Source organism: Carassius gibelio, chromosome B13, assembly GCF_023724105.1.
Source record: "Carassius gibelio isolate Cgi1373 ecotype wild population from Czech Republic chromosome B13, carGib1.2-hapl.c, whole genome shotgun sequence".
Classification (NCBI taxonomy): domain Eukaryota; kingdom Metazoa; phylum Chordata; class Actinopteri; order Cypriniformes; family Cyprinidae; genus Carassius; species Carassius gibelio.
In genome coordinates this window covers 19,078,647-19,091,265 of record NC_068408.1, presented here as the reverse complement: position 1 = coordinate 19,091,265, position 12,619 = coordinate 19,078,647, and the positions used below count along the sequence as shown (strand labels likewise).

General features: G+C 40.2%; 1 protein-coding gene across 5 annotated transcripts in view; it reads right to left on the bottom strand.

Moving 5' to 3' along the window:
- LOC127970087 (bifunctional heparan sulfate N-deacetylase/N-sulfotransferase 2) overlaps window positions 1–12,619 on the bottom strand; it is a 130,199-nt gene that overhangs the window by 7,571 nt on the left and 110,009 nt on the right. For all 5 annotated transcript variants that reach the window (XR_008156517.1, XM_052572343.1, XM_052572342.1 and 2 more), the window contains 2 exons: window positions 4,241–5,900; window positions 286–373 (listed from right to left, as the gene is read on the bottom strand). Coding sequence is in view for 4 of the 5 variants with exons in the window: in XM_052572343.1 (XP_052428303.1) it covers window positions 286–373; window positions 4,241–5,260 (1,108 nt within the window). In the remaining variant the exon portion in view is untranslated. The remainder of the gene's footprint in view (window positions 1–285; window positions 374–4,240; window positions 5,901–12,619) is intronic.

The following is a 12,619-nucleotide window of genomic DNA, read 5'->3' as shown; positions in this document are numbered from 1 at the left end:
ATAAGATTAGATTTTACATGTTTCTTTGGCTTCTTTCCTGCTCTAATGTACTTGATTTGTTACCGTTTAGAAGTTTAGGGTCCGCAAAATGCCAAATTTTGCGTTGCAGCTACTTTAGACATGCTAGCAAAAGTGACTTCATTCTGAACAACAACATCAAAAATAGGTTTGGCCATTAATTACTTTTTTGCTGGTTTAACAAAATCTGATTTAAACAAGAAAAAACTAAAACTGATTTCTCCTGCGTTGTCTCGTAAAAGTCAACAAGAAAACGGAAAAAAGTACCTGCATAGTAGAACTTCCCGGAGAATCCAAGATTGAAGGTGAAGTTGGGAACCAGCGAACGCAGTTTATTCTGTGTGTTGAGCAAAGCCTGGAAATAGAAGAGTTATCACTTTAATAACACTTTCAAAGTCCTGCCTAAAATCTGTGGAACAAGATGAGCAATATGCCAAGAACAAAGCAACGACATTTGACTTTAAGCTATGCTTGAAGGCAAAAACAACAACAGTAGCATTAAACAAATCTCTCCAGTACCATAGACATTCACACTAACACATGTATGAGTTAAAGTCACCAATAGATGGCATTGTGGTGCCAATTCAGTCCTATGAAGGAAAGCAGAACTTTCAGGCCGTCGGCCAGATCGACAGACTGAGTGGGATGAGAAATACACATTTGCATTCAAATCTCCTCTACCCACGGGCAGGTCAGACGTGCGAAAGAAGCCGCAGCCTTAACATCAATCTAAACTCATCCTTGCGAAATGAACACATTTCATAACTTAGCATCACTGCGCACATCTAGCTAATGACGGTGCTGTGAGGCCTGAAATACAAAATGATCCTGCCATCAAGCCCTTCAAGCCCTGAGAGTGATACAGGGGTATAAGCGAATTACAGCGCTGTTCCAGCACAAATCAGACGGCGGGGAGAGATAGTGTCGCTTCCCGCACAAATCTAACACAAAGCCGGGCCGATAGTTGCGGCAGTGTCACAAATCAAGCCCTGCTGCTGGGGAGAGAAGGCATCTTTCACTGATTTAAGAGCCGCCGGTGTCCCTGAGTTTGAGTGTATCCAATATTTGTTCTGCTTTCAGTGTGTTTGCTCAGCATGTCAGCATAATCCTGCTGTTTTTATGGCAATCTGCGAGCCATCTAAGATTGCACAGTGATGCCCAGCGTGGACAGATTCAGTAGTGTGTATCACATTTGACAGGTTGATAAAAGAAGAAGAAAAAAAAAGATGCTACCTATTGAAAAAAGAAAAAATAAGGTTTTCCTTTTACAATCAATAACTTTGTTCAATGAGTTATGACAGAGTAGAGGGAGTAAAGAGGAATGAGGGCCAGAGGTCAGAACAGCTTTTGTCACCACTGACCTTGCCACAACAGACTTGGGTCAGCTTTGCAGCAACACTACTCAAACATTTTCATACCTCAATTCTATTTTCATCCCATAGTCCGTCTGAATTCTCTAGACCTAACAGACTAGGGATCAAGATGGTTTCTGAGACCAGATTCAGTCAGATGCACAACAAAGCCAGTCCAATGCTGTCTCCGGGAAAGGCATCACATTTTGACAGCGGACATGGGCAAAACAGTCATTCCCTTACAGATCACCTCTTCTCCCTGTAGAGCTGACACTCAATAGTCGCATGAAATCTCTAAGTACAGCTGGATTGTCGAGAAGCTCAAATTCACATCTGTAAAAATCAAGACAAAATTCTCAAGTACACAATACAACTACACATTACTCTTATCCTACAGTAGCAATCATTGTCTAAACCTAAATGTAATTAAAAATGAAATGCATTTAAATATTTAACAAATTCATAATTATGTCTTGTTATTTTTAAGTGGCAGCCCACAATTCAACAACTCTAACAACTTCTAACAAATCTAAACTCCATCTAAACTCTTAACAACTTCTAATCTCCATCTGCCGATACATATATGTGGAATATATGTAGGGTGCGAATCTGAGGAAATCGCTATTAAAGTTGTCTAAATTAATTCTTAGCAATGCATATTACTAATCAAAAATTCAGTTTTGATATATTTATGGTAGGAAATTTACAAAATATCTTCATGGAACATGATATTTACTTAATATCCTAATGATTTTTGGCATAAAAGAAAAATCAATAGTTTTGATCCATACAATGTTTTCTTGGCTATTGCTAAAAAATAGCCCAGAGATTTAAGACTGGTTTTTTGATCCAGGGTCACATATGGAGTAAGAATAGATGTGATTAGTCCACCATTAGACACAGTTTGTTTGAGTTGTCTATGCAGCACTACAGGCTGAGGTGATTACAGCCCACTTGTTCAGCTTGAGGCCAGGTGGCATGGCATACATCACCATACAAATCTGGCAAAAAACAACAACATAAACACAGCTCTGTGGGTGGATAATCTGTGTGTTACACACATATTCCTGCAAAACACTTATGCTATCTGTGGAAAAAAAAGAACACTTAAAACTGTGTCCTTGCTCCAAGGTATTGTCCCCAGTAACCATCATGATTAAGACTGACTGTAAAAGGAAAACATATGGAAATGAGATGCTGCATACATTTTCAAACATTCTTTCCCAAGTAAATAATAAATAGCAGCAGTTGTGTAACAGGCTGGGTTTTAAGGGATGTTCAGGGCTAAATACAAGTTATGCTCCATCAACAGCATCTGTGGCATGTTGTTGATTACCACCGAAAATAACTGACTTTGCCTGCAAAAACAAAAAGTGTTGATAAAAATGTACTTACAAAGGAAGTCTATGGGGCAAACATATAACACTGGCCCCATAAAATTTCACTGTGAGGGCACAGATGCTATTGAGAAAGCTTAACTTGTATACAGTGGTTTTCATACCAAGGTACAGGACAGATACCCCCTTAGGTGTTACACAAGACAACATTTTTAAACAAAAGTATAACATCAAAATATCAAATATAAATCTGCATGCAAATTTGCTGAAAATTTAATTGAATAAAAGCACTGAGAGCACCCACAACGATAATAGTTTATAAAACAACAAAAGGCAAGAACCACCAAAAAGGTGAGACATTATTCAGTCAGACTAAATATGTCTGCTGAATCCTGAGGGCGGGCTTAACAAGTGAAAATATTTTACTATGGAAGGTTTTAATATTTCTAAGGTATGACCATGATTCCCAACCCAAGTTATGCAACTTGATATAAAAGTAAACCTAAACCTCACCTAAAATGTTTTTTTGTGTTACACAAAGTCAGTCTACGGAGTTTGAAATGATAGAGGCAGAGTAATGACACATAAATGTCTGAATTATTGTGTAAGCTCCAACACAACCATTCACCATTTTAGCAAATTACATTTAAAATTGCCAATTGCTCACTTTTGTTATTGTAAAAAATTTTTTTGTAGAAATGTCTCCGCCTCTATAATTTCCAATTCGTTGGACTGACTTTGTGTAACAGAATGTCAAATATAATTGATGGCGGGCTAATTAACTGCCTGACTGATTCAGTAAGCAGACAGACAAGGCAGATTCTTCTGCTGAAGAAACATCTTCATGTTGTCAATGCAAATGTGACATTAATTGCCCTATTATTTCTAATTAGAGTTGTTAATTTACTTTGTCTGGCTTCAAAGAGGACAGCTGGGTGGTATCTATCTTTGCAAGTGTACACTACACATTTACGGCTTCTGAAAGCACTGCCATGCGCAGCATTGCGATTTCTATACTTTAGGAGGCAGGAAGCTTCTACTCAATCTGATGATGAGCACTGGGAGGGATTCATATGTAATAAGCCCCTTTGGCAACAATGCTTATAAATAGGTTAATAGGCACATTGTCCAAAGAGATCAATTATCTCTTGATCTAACAAGCACATTATTTTGAGTACTAGCTGTTTTAGCCTCCAATCTCCATAACACCACAGTGCTCAAAGCATCATTAATGCTCCATGGTATGTCTCAGCCAATACATCATGTTACCCATTTAAAGAACATGAGTTTTGCTTGTTAAACAATGGATGGGATGAAGAGACCAATTTGAATGTCCATAGGTAAACAACACTAAGCAACCTAAGGACTTTTAAAGGGTTCGATCAGCCAAAAACGAAAATGAAAATCATTCACTCATCCTCACAGCATTCTGAACCAAAGAGGAAAGTCATATAGGTTTGGAACACCACGAGAGTGAGTAAATGAAGAGAGAATATACATTTTTGCATGAACCAAGTTAGAAAGGACACTCACCTTCACATCTGTCACCTTCATACGCGTACCCTCCTTTCCCACAAATATATCATCCACGTCAACTAGCAGATGCCTCTCCAAGGACAGGCAGAGTCTTTTCCCTGTCAGATATGCTATGGCATCCACAAAAATCAACTTGTGAAGCCAAAACGACAGATTGTTGCCAAACAGAACCCTTTGAATTCCGTCGTGAAGGCCAAGGTCCTGAACTACAGTGGCATGAAGGGCTCGGTGGGGGCCCAAATGGTCGAGTGCTTCTGAGGATTTTGTGACAGCCAGGAGCACGGGCTCATAGGTGCTATGGTTAGACTGAAAGACTGTCCAGTCATCGCCAGGGAGTGGGCCCTGTTCCACCTCATTGGGTTTGGTGATGTACAGTAATGGGGCGGCAGGGTTGACGTGGTAGTCTCGTAGGCCCAGGTTAGAGTGCAGGAACAGCGGGAAGCCCTTCAGCTGGGCACTAAGCAGCGAGTTCTCATTGGCTTTGAAGAAACCGATGATGCCTACACCAAATTCAGCACAATATTTATCCAGTAGGTCACGGTTCCAAGCATCCAAGTTGACATACTTTAGAATGTTCTCATAAATGACCAGGGCATAGCGGCCGATGTCACGCTCCATCAACGTAGGCATGTCCCCCTTACTGGGTGCAATCTCAGTGTGGTATCGAAAGCGACTGGACTCAAGGATAGCCACAATCTCTTGTCCGAGTTGAGAGTAGATGCTTTCCATAAAGACCAGCACCACAGGCTCTGTTCGAGAGTTATCCACTGCTTTAACCGTCCTCTGCCGGCCTGTGAAAGGGGGCAGGAAAAGAGGAGCCCGTTGCCCTCCTGGTGCGGCCGCAACAACCCCACCACAGTCACTAAAGGGCAAAGGGGGTGCCTCCTTTATTTTAGGGCTGTTGCTGACATAGTAGGCCAGGAAAGCCATGGAGAGCAGGCAAAAGATGATGAGCACCAGGATAAGGCGGTGGAGCTCGAGTTGCCTGACACCCCGTACTAACTTCCACAGCCCCATGGCCACAGTGCAAACGTGGGACCGGGAAAGAGAGGGGGGCAGAGGGGAGGCTGAAAGCCTGGCCTTCGAAGTGTTTGCAGCAAGAGTAGGACAACAGAGAGGAAAAGAGAAGGAAAAAGGAAAAGGGTTGAGCAGCAGACACTGGCACAAGCTTTGGGTCAGGAGTAGCCATTTATGCTAGGTCACCATGGCCCCCATAGCCCATGACGCGTGTCTCCGCTTTGATTGCTGCCTCTAGCCTCAGTCCTCCAATAAGGTCAGTTAGCTCTTTTTAACCCCCACCACGAGTTCCCAGAGTGCACTTGCTCTCAGTTGGCGTCTTGCGCCTGGGATAAGAGGATTGGGTTTCTTGATCACTCTTGATGCTCCTCCTCCACCACCACTCGAAAAAGGATCAGCTATTCCGCAGCCGACTTTTACGTTGCTGTGCGCTGAGCTTTCAAATAAGCATGTGCCTCTCAGTGCAAAGGGCTCTTTGGGATTTACTGGAGTGCTTTGAGGCCTTTGCTTCACTTCCCCCGCTGGCCTCAATAGTGGATGCTCTGAGGATGCTCACCACTGGGGCGGGATGGTGAACATTGCCCCCTTTAGTGGCCCAGCAAGGACAGCACATTCACCATTGGGCAGGATGAGTCAAATCCTGGAAGAAAGAGAGAGAAAGGATGCAATCAGTCCAAACATTATCAAGTACCTTTAAAGAGTGGATAAAACATGGGAAGCAAAGAGATCTGACAAAGTGCTTGTAGCCTAGACCAAATATCGCTTCACTCTTATACTTCCAAGCAGCCATGTGGTTTTGCTATAATTGTGACTGCTAAAATAGTCCTGGAGCCATTGTCCTCCAGTGAGATAGCATTACAGGTGAGATCACTGACCTTACAGGTAAGTGACTTGAACAGTTTAAAAGGTGAATACTGGACTCACACAGACATAATTAGAGCATGGGAGGGCAGATGATGGGTAATTCAAAACTTTGATAGGAAAGCACTGTTTGTAAACTTGAGAAAACCTACACTAATCTCCATAGGAAAGAGCAAGCTACAGTAAGATCGAGTTTCGAGAAGCTGGACAGAAATCATTGGATCGCAGGCACATTTTCTTCTTCCTCTCCACACCGAGAGAGGCTTTGTCAGCTTACAGCCAGCTATCAGTCTCTGACATGATCAATGCCAGCCATGCTGTAACTATAAATCAGGCTAGCACTTAAAGGATCGTTTTTCCCACAGATGAACAAGCATAGCCTGTGCTTTGGTCAAAGGCACCTTGTCTAGGACCGGTGATAATCTAAAATAAAAAAATAAAAATGGAGGAAATGAGAGAAAAAGCATAAGGAATGAAAAGATGCTAGAAACAGACCTTCACTTCCACCTTCAAAAGCTAATAATAAATGCAAAGAATCTTAATGTGATAATTCACCTGTCTGAAAGAAGACAAAGAATAATTATAAAGAGAAAAGGAGAATGGCGGCGAAGTGCTCAGCTGTAATGAATTGATCAAACTCAGAATGAACCCTACAGAGGTGAACACATCCTGATATGGAAACCTAGATTATTAATACCATGGGAGCACTCTAACTTCACTGACCAGTTCTCCATCAGTTCAAAACATGCACACAGGCAAACACAAGTGCACACAAACAGCATGTTTCCATCATGACACGCTGCAATTCACGAGGTCATAAAGATACACCCAGGTCAGTGCATCCAATTCAGCATTATATTATTTGTATGGTAAAGCAAAAGGATGATCGAGGGGGAACGGCAGCCCTGAATCATTGGGCTGAATGGTTTCACATGGCATGTGCTGTTTAAGCCGGGACAAAATTACTACGGAGCATTTCTCATCTCAAAAGAATAGCTTTTACATTTGAGTCAGAGAATGTAAATCATGAACTATTCAGAGCTGAACTCGACCAGGAAATTATCAGGATGGCCATGCATATCTTGTGTTTATTACACAGCTCTTGTCAGTAAACAAACATGCTTACAGAGCAATGGTACATAAGAGCACAGGAGGAAATGAGATGGAAGAGTGTGAATACGGGAGGAAATAAGATGCAAAGAGAGAAGTACAAGGCTTAACACACACTCAAGAAAGTAGATGAGCAAAATGTCACTGCTAACTTACAAAGATCCACCGATGTCCTAAAGTGGTGTGTGCATATTTGAAAGATGAGTTTAAATCATTCTAATTTGCATATTCGTGGTAAAAATTATTTAAAATGATTAATTAAAAGGGTATTTATAATCAGTGTTGAAAATATTTATGCTGAACTGCTGAAAATTCAGCCTTGCCATCACAGGAAACAAAATACATTTTAAAATATATAAAAAAAAATAGAAAACATTTTAGAATTCCACAGTTTCACTTTTTTCTGTATTATGTTGGTGTTAAATATGTACTTCTAAAGAGTGAGAGAAATGGAAATAAAGAGATTTTGGACATTTACTAGAATTGTTCTTTAATTAGCAGAAAAATGGAAAGTCTTGACTCAATATTCTGTTACAGAGATTTTTCTGCTTATACACGGCCGTGTTAATGGGGCAGAATGAGAGCAAAATGAAGGAGTGAGTAAATGTGAAACCATGTGTGAGAACAAGAAAAATGACTGATTAGATGGGGCGTGAACAGGTGCATAAGGATGGTATCACCTTGAAGATACGCCACACAAACACACATTCATAAAAAATGACTTCCTGTGCTCACATCACATCTATGCGTTACACATATTTTTTTTCATAGTTGGTTATGATAAACTGGAATTTACATGAAATGGGTGTTATTCAAATAACGACATGTCAGTTGGTTAGAACAATGTGCTATATGTACATTGCAAGACCTCGTACAATGCAACCAAGATGGAGCTAGTTTCTGTGGTAGGGTTGTGCGATTAATCGAAATCGTGTTGCAATCGCGTTTTGAGATGTTGCAGTTTAGTAATCGCAAAGCCTGCAAATATGGATGCGATATTACTGTTTCAGAGAATATGCGTGACTACCAGCCTTGAGTGGCAGCCTTACTAACTAATGTTAGTACGAGTGTGAGCGCACCTCTGTTCTCCCCCATCAGCACTGCTCTAGCCAACTGCATAAACAAGAAAAACAAGAGAGTGTGTGCGATTATGGTGTCTACAGGGTCAGATTGGTAGTAAGGTAAATTTATACTAAAGAAAAATTTTATGTAATATGAGATTACTTCGAAATGACAGACACCAAACAAAAAGGTGACTTTAATTTGCAAAAGCTGTGTTACAACACATATCAAGAGCTCCCTTATCAGTTCTGCTTTCAGTAGGTCTACTGGAGAATAAAAAAAACTTAGATGTTTTTATTAGTACATGAACATTACCTTTTTACTTTACATTTTATCTCCCCAACATACTCTTATTTGAATCCATGTTCACTATTCCCAATTCAGAAGACCGCTTACACAGCCTTTATCTCTGACACTGTGTCTACACAGGATGACTTTCGCTCGGATGAAATGAAACATTCAGCACATTTTCCACTTGTTCTTAAAATCCCAAATGAATAAATCAGCATATGTAACCAATGTAATACCTTAATAACTGACCGAAAGTAATACAGTTTTTTATTTACACAAAATAAACTTAATCTTTCCTGTGAAATTCAGTAATTAAGTAAATTCTGTAAAAGTATAATATTCCCTGCTGAAAAATCGCACACAATACAATAGAACCCCTCCAAAAACATAATAGAACATTTTATGGATTTAAGGGTTATAATGGGAATTATATTGGCTTTAATGTAAAGTATAATGGTGTCTACTGGTATATGATTGATTCTATTGGTGGGATGTAATCTGGCAGATGGGAAGAAATAGAAAAACAGTCATTATTATTGAAATAATGCCCAAAACACACAACAAAAAGGAATTTTGTTATTGTTTTAATGGAAACCATAAGAATTTCTGTGATGGTTTCTAGTATTTATTTATTTATTCAGCAGGGCACTGATACCCATACTGTGCTGGACACTATTGACAATATTAAGCTGAAGCTTGACTTTGCAAAATTAAAATCACAAATCAAATCGCAACTGCAATATGTCAAAAAAATTTTTTTTAATAAAATGCAATTTGATATTTTTCCCCAAATCGTACAACCCTAGTCTGTGGTGCTGCATAAATTACCCTGTAAGGCTACCATGCCTCCCTGACCCATGACCAATATGACCTCTGACCCCTAATTCATACTGACTGGGCTTGCACGTAGGCCATGTGGGCAGGGGTGCTCTCAGATTTCAATCACTCCAGTTTCTTTCTGTTCTAACTTAATTGCGGCAGAACAACTCAATCTGCCTTTCTCTTGTATCTTGACCGCTAACAGAAATCAGATCCAAACTCGATCAAAACAGCAGCTGGAAAGTAAATGCATCTACATCACTTTATACCAAACTACATTTTTACATGTTCACAAAGTAAAATCCATTAAGCTAAGGTTATGTGGGCGGTTGTCAAGCTAGTTCTATACAATTGGTAAGATGCTTTTTATTTGTGGTTGCTAGGGTGTTCTGGTGGATGTTTAATGACCCATATTAAAAGAGCCCACCAAGTATTTATAATGTATTGGTCCCTAGATATGCCTAAGGTCCCAACCTAAATGTAAGTCTACTCAAACATATTAGCCACAGCCATGTAATCAGTCTTGTAATAGTCCAACTCTCTTCAACAAACCACATGATTTCGGTCATTCCTGTAGCACAAATGGTGCGGGACATGTTACAAACCTAATTTTAATACTTGTGGTTAATGGTCTTTTTCAACCTCTAACCCCAACTATGAGCAAATAGTGATGCTTGTCTTGGCAAACAGCCCTAATTAGCCTACAGGATTGATGGTGCAGTGTACAAAGTGACCAGAAGGGGGCTTCCACACACAATGGGCAGAGAATTAAGGTCTCTGGGCAAAGTGGAGGAGGGGGATATCATTAGGGCCCAAGCTCACACTGAATTTGAGCCACAGGTGTACAGGCATCATGGGCATCTTGCCTGTACAAACACACACACACACACACACACACCTGAAAGAAAACTAGACTGCTTCAATCAATACCAAGTAAAAAAAAAGAGCACTTTAAACTGCTATTATGTGTGGAGAAATTTAATGAGCCTGCAGCTTACCTGCTACATCCAATTTTCAAGTGAAAAAATACAGACTGCTTCTACAATAACAAAACACAAAAAAGAATCTTTAGATGGATTCAGTCCTGTGGGGCCATTAACATGCAAATTATTTATAGAATTTACAAGCTGTGGGAGATGGTGAAAAAAAAAAAGAAAGCTCATCTTATTTTTAATCAAAAGAAATGTTTTACAAATAGCTGGAGATTTATCGGAGCTATAATTCTGAATTCCTGAATTTGAGACGGTTGCAGGGTGACAACAGCAATGCTCATTCTTTGAACCCCAATTGTCTGGGACAAAGAGATGAAGGAGGACCATGAGAGGACCCTCTCCTCAGCCTCTCTGCCCCAGCAACCCCAGGGTCAAGCCCTCACTACCCAAACACCACAATGCTGACCATCAAATTCCACAGGCCGCTGCCCCCCTCTGATTATTCACCATGAATAACACACCAAATAGACTCACTCCAGTGCATGAAACACAGGCAGAACAAAACCGAAGAAGAAAGGATAAACCCCCCCTCCATTTGTTTTCTTCCTCGCATGTTTAATCTCAGCTGAGAGGGAAAAAAACAAATCATCAAAAAAATAATAAAGGCCAACTCTGTCTATCAAAATCTATGCATTTCTTTTAGTGTGGACAGAGATAAGAGCGCTTTGCTGCTTCTAATCCCATTCAGACTTCAATTGGGCATGTGAAGTGTGGCTAAACTACGTCTTTAAAGTGTTTATTTTACCCGTCCATTTCTCAGAGTGCTACGTGAGAATGAGGGCGTCAGTGCTGATAAACCATTGCTTACGTTTGGCTTTTGAGAACGCCGGGTTCTCTCTCTCTCTCTCTCTCCATCTCTCTGAAAATAGTGCAAAAACTGAATGTATTATGAGTGACTGAAAAGGAATTACCCAAACTAAGCTGGTTTACTGATGTGAGCTGCATGCTGAAGAGCTCCAGCAGGGTTCACTGTCGCTGGCCGCTGCTGATCTCCTGATAATGCTTGCAGCACAGGCTCTGTTAATTGTGGGATTACAGGACAGCAATTAGCGAGCCAGACTTAACCGGAGAGGACAAAGAGACTAAATACCTAACACAGCTGGGACAAGCTTAGATTGGAAGTCTTCAAATCTGGACAGTAGTTTTTATGAGAGCTGCCATGTTAAGATGTATGGTGCAGGGTGACAGCCAGTGTGGTGAATAAAATCAGCACTGACCTTATGAAAGCGATTACTTAACCATGCCCATCTCTTTTCAAGGGCGGGTACTCTGTGTATATTTGTCAAACAAAATGACTTTGCAAGCCTCGCTGATGTACCTGATGATTTCGGAAAAAATTACTTAGATGCAGTTTATCGTCGAGCAAACAAATCAGAAAGCACAAGCTTTCGTATCAGACTTTTATGATGCAACACTAGACATAAATGTAGATCATGAAAAAAAAAAGAAATAAAAATAGGGGCGATATGTACCCAAGAAGTCAAACAGTTGATAAAAACATTAACACAAAAGAAAAATCTGTAACTGATGTTTTCTGCAGATGCTAATGGGTAAATTATTATTTTTTTCCTAAAGGAATATGCACATTTAACATAGTATTTGTATTAATGAGGTAGGACAATGTCAAGAATGACAAGTACTTTTTAAATCTTATTCCTCTTTCTAAAAACATCCATCAATTTCTACCATTTCTTTCCCCCAAAATATTTAGAGTTGAACAATCCTTTGCATTTTTAGATAATCATGATTATTGGCTGGTTTTAGGAACTGAAGGAATGGAACTCCATCCACTAGCCTCTCTGGATAACTAGTATCCAAATTACATGTAGCAAAGCAACTAGAGTTGTTCCGATTCCGATACTAGTATCGGAAATATCTCCGATACCACAACAAATTCTGGCATCGGCATCGGCGAGTACATGAACCCATATACCGATCCGATACCATTTTCTTAAAAAAGACCTAGTTATGACCGCAAGCTTTGCCTAACCGCTGCACGGTTCTTCTTCGCTGCTCAAAATGCATTGAAAACACAGGAAGTTGTGCTGTGTTGCCACAAGCAACCCCTGTTTAGAGCAGCGAAGAAGAAATGAAAACGCGTTAGCAGCCCTTATCTATATATGACTGGATCACTCATCACATTCTAAACTGCCAAAAGACAGTGAAGCCGCTACTATATTATAGATCAGTGGTTAGCAGTATGTCTCTGTAGTACCGGTAGTTA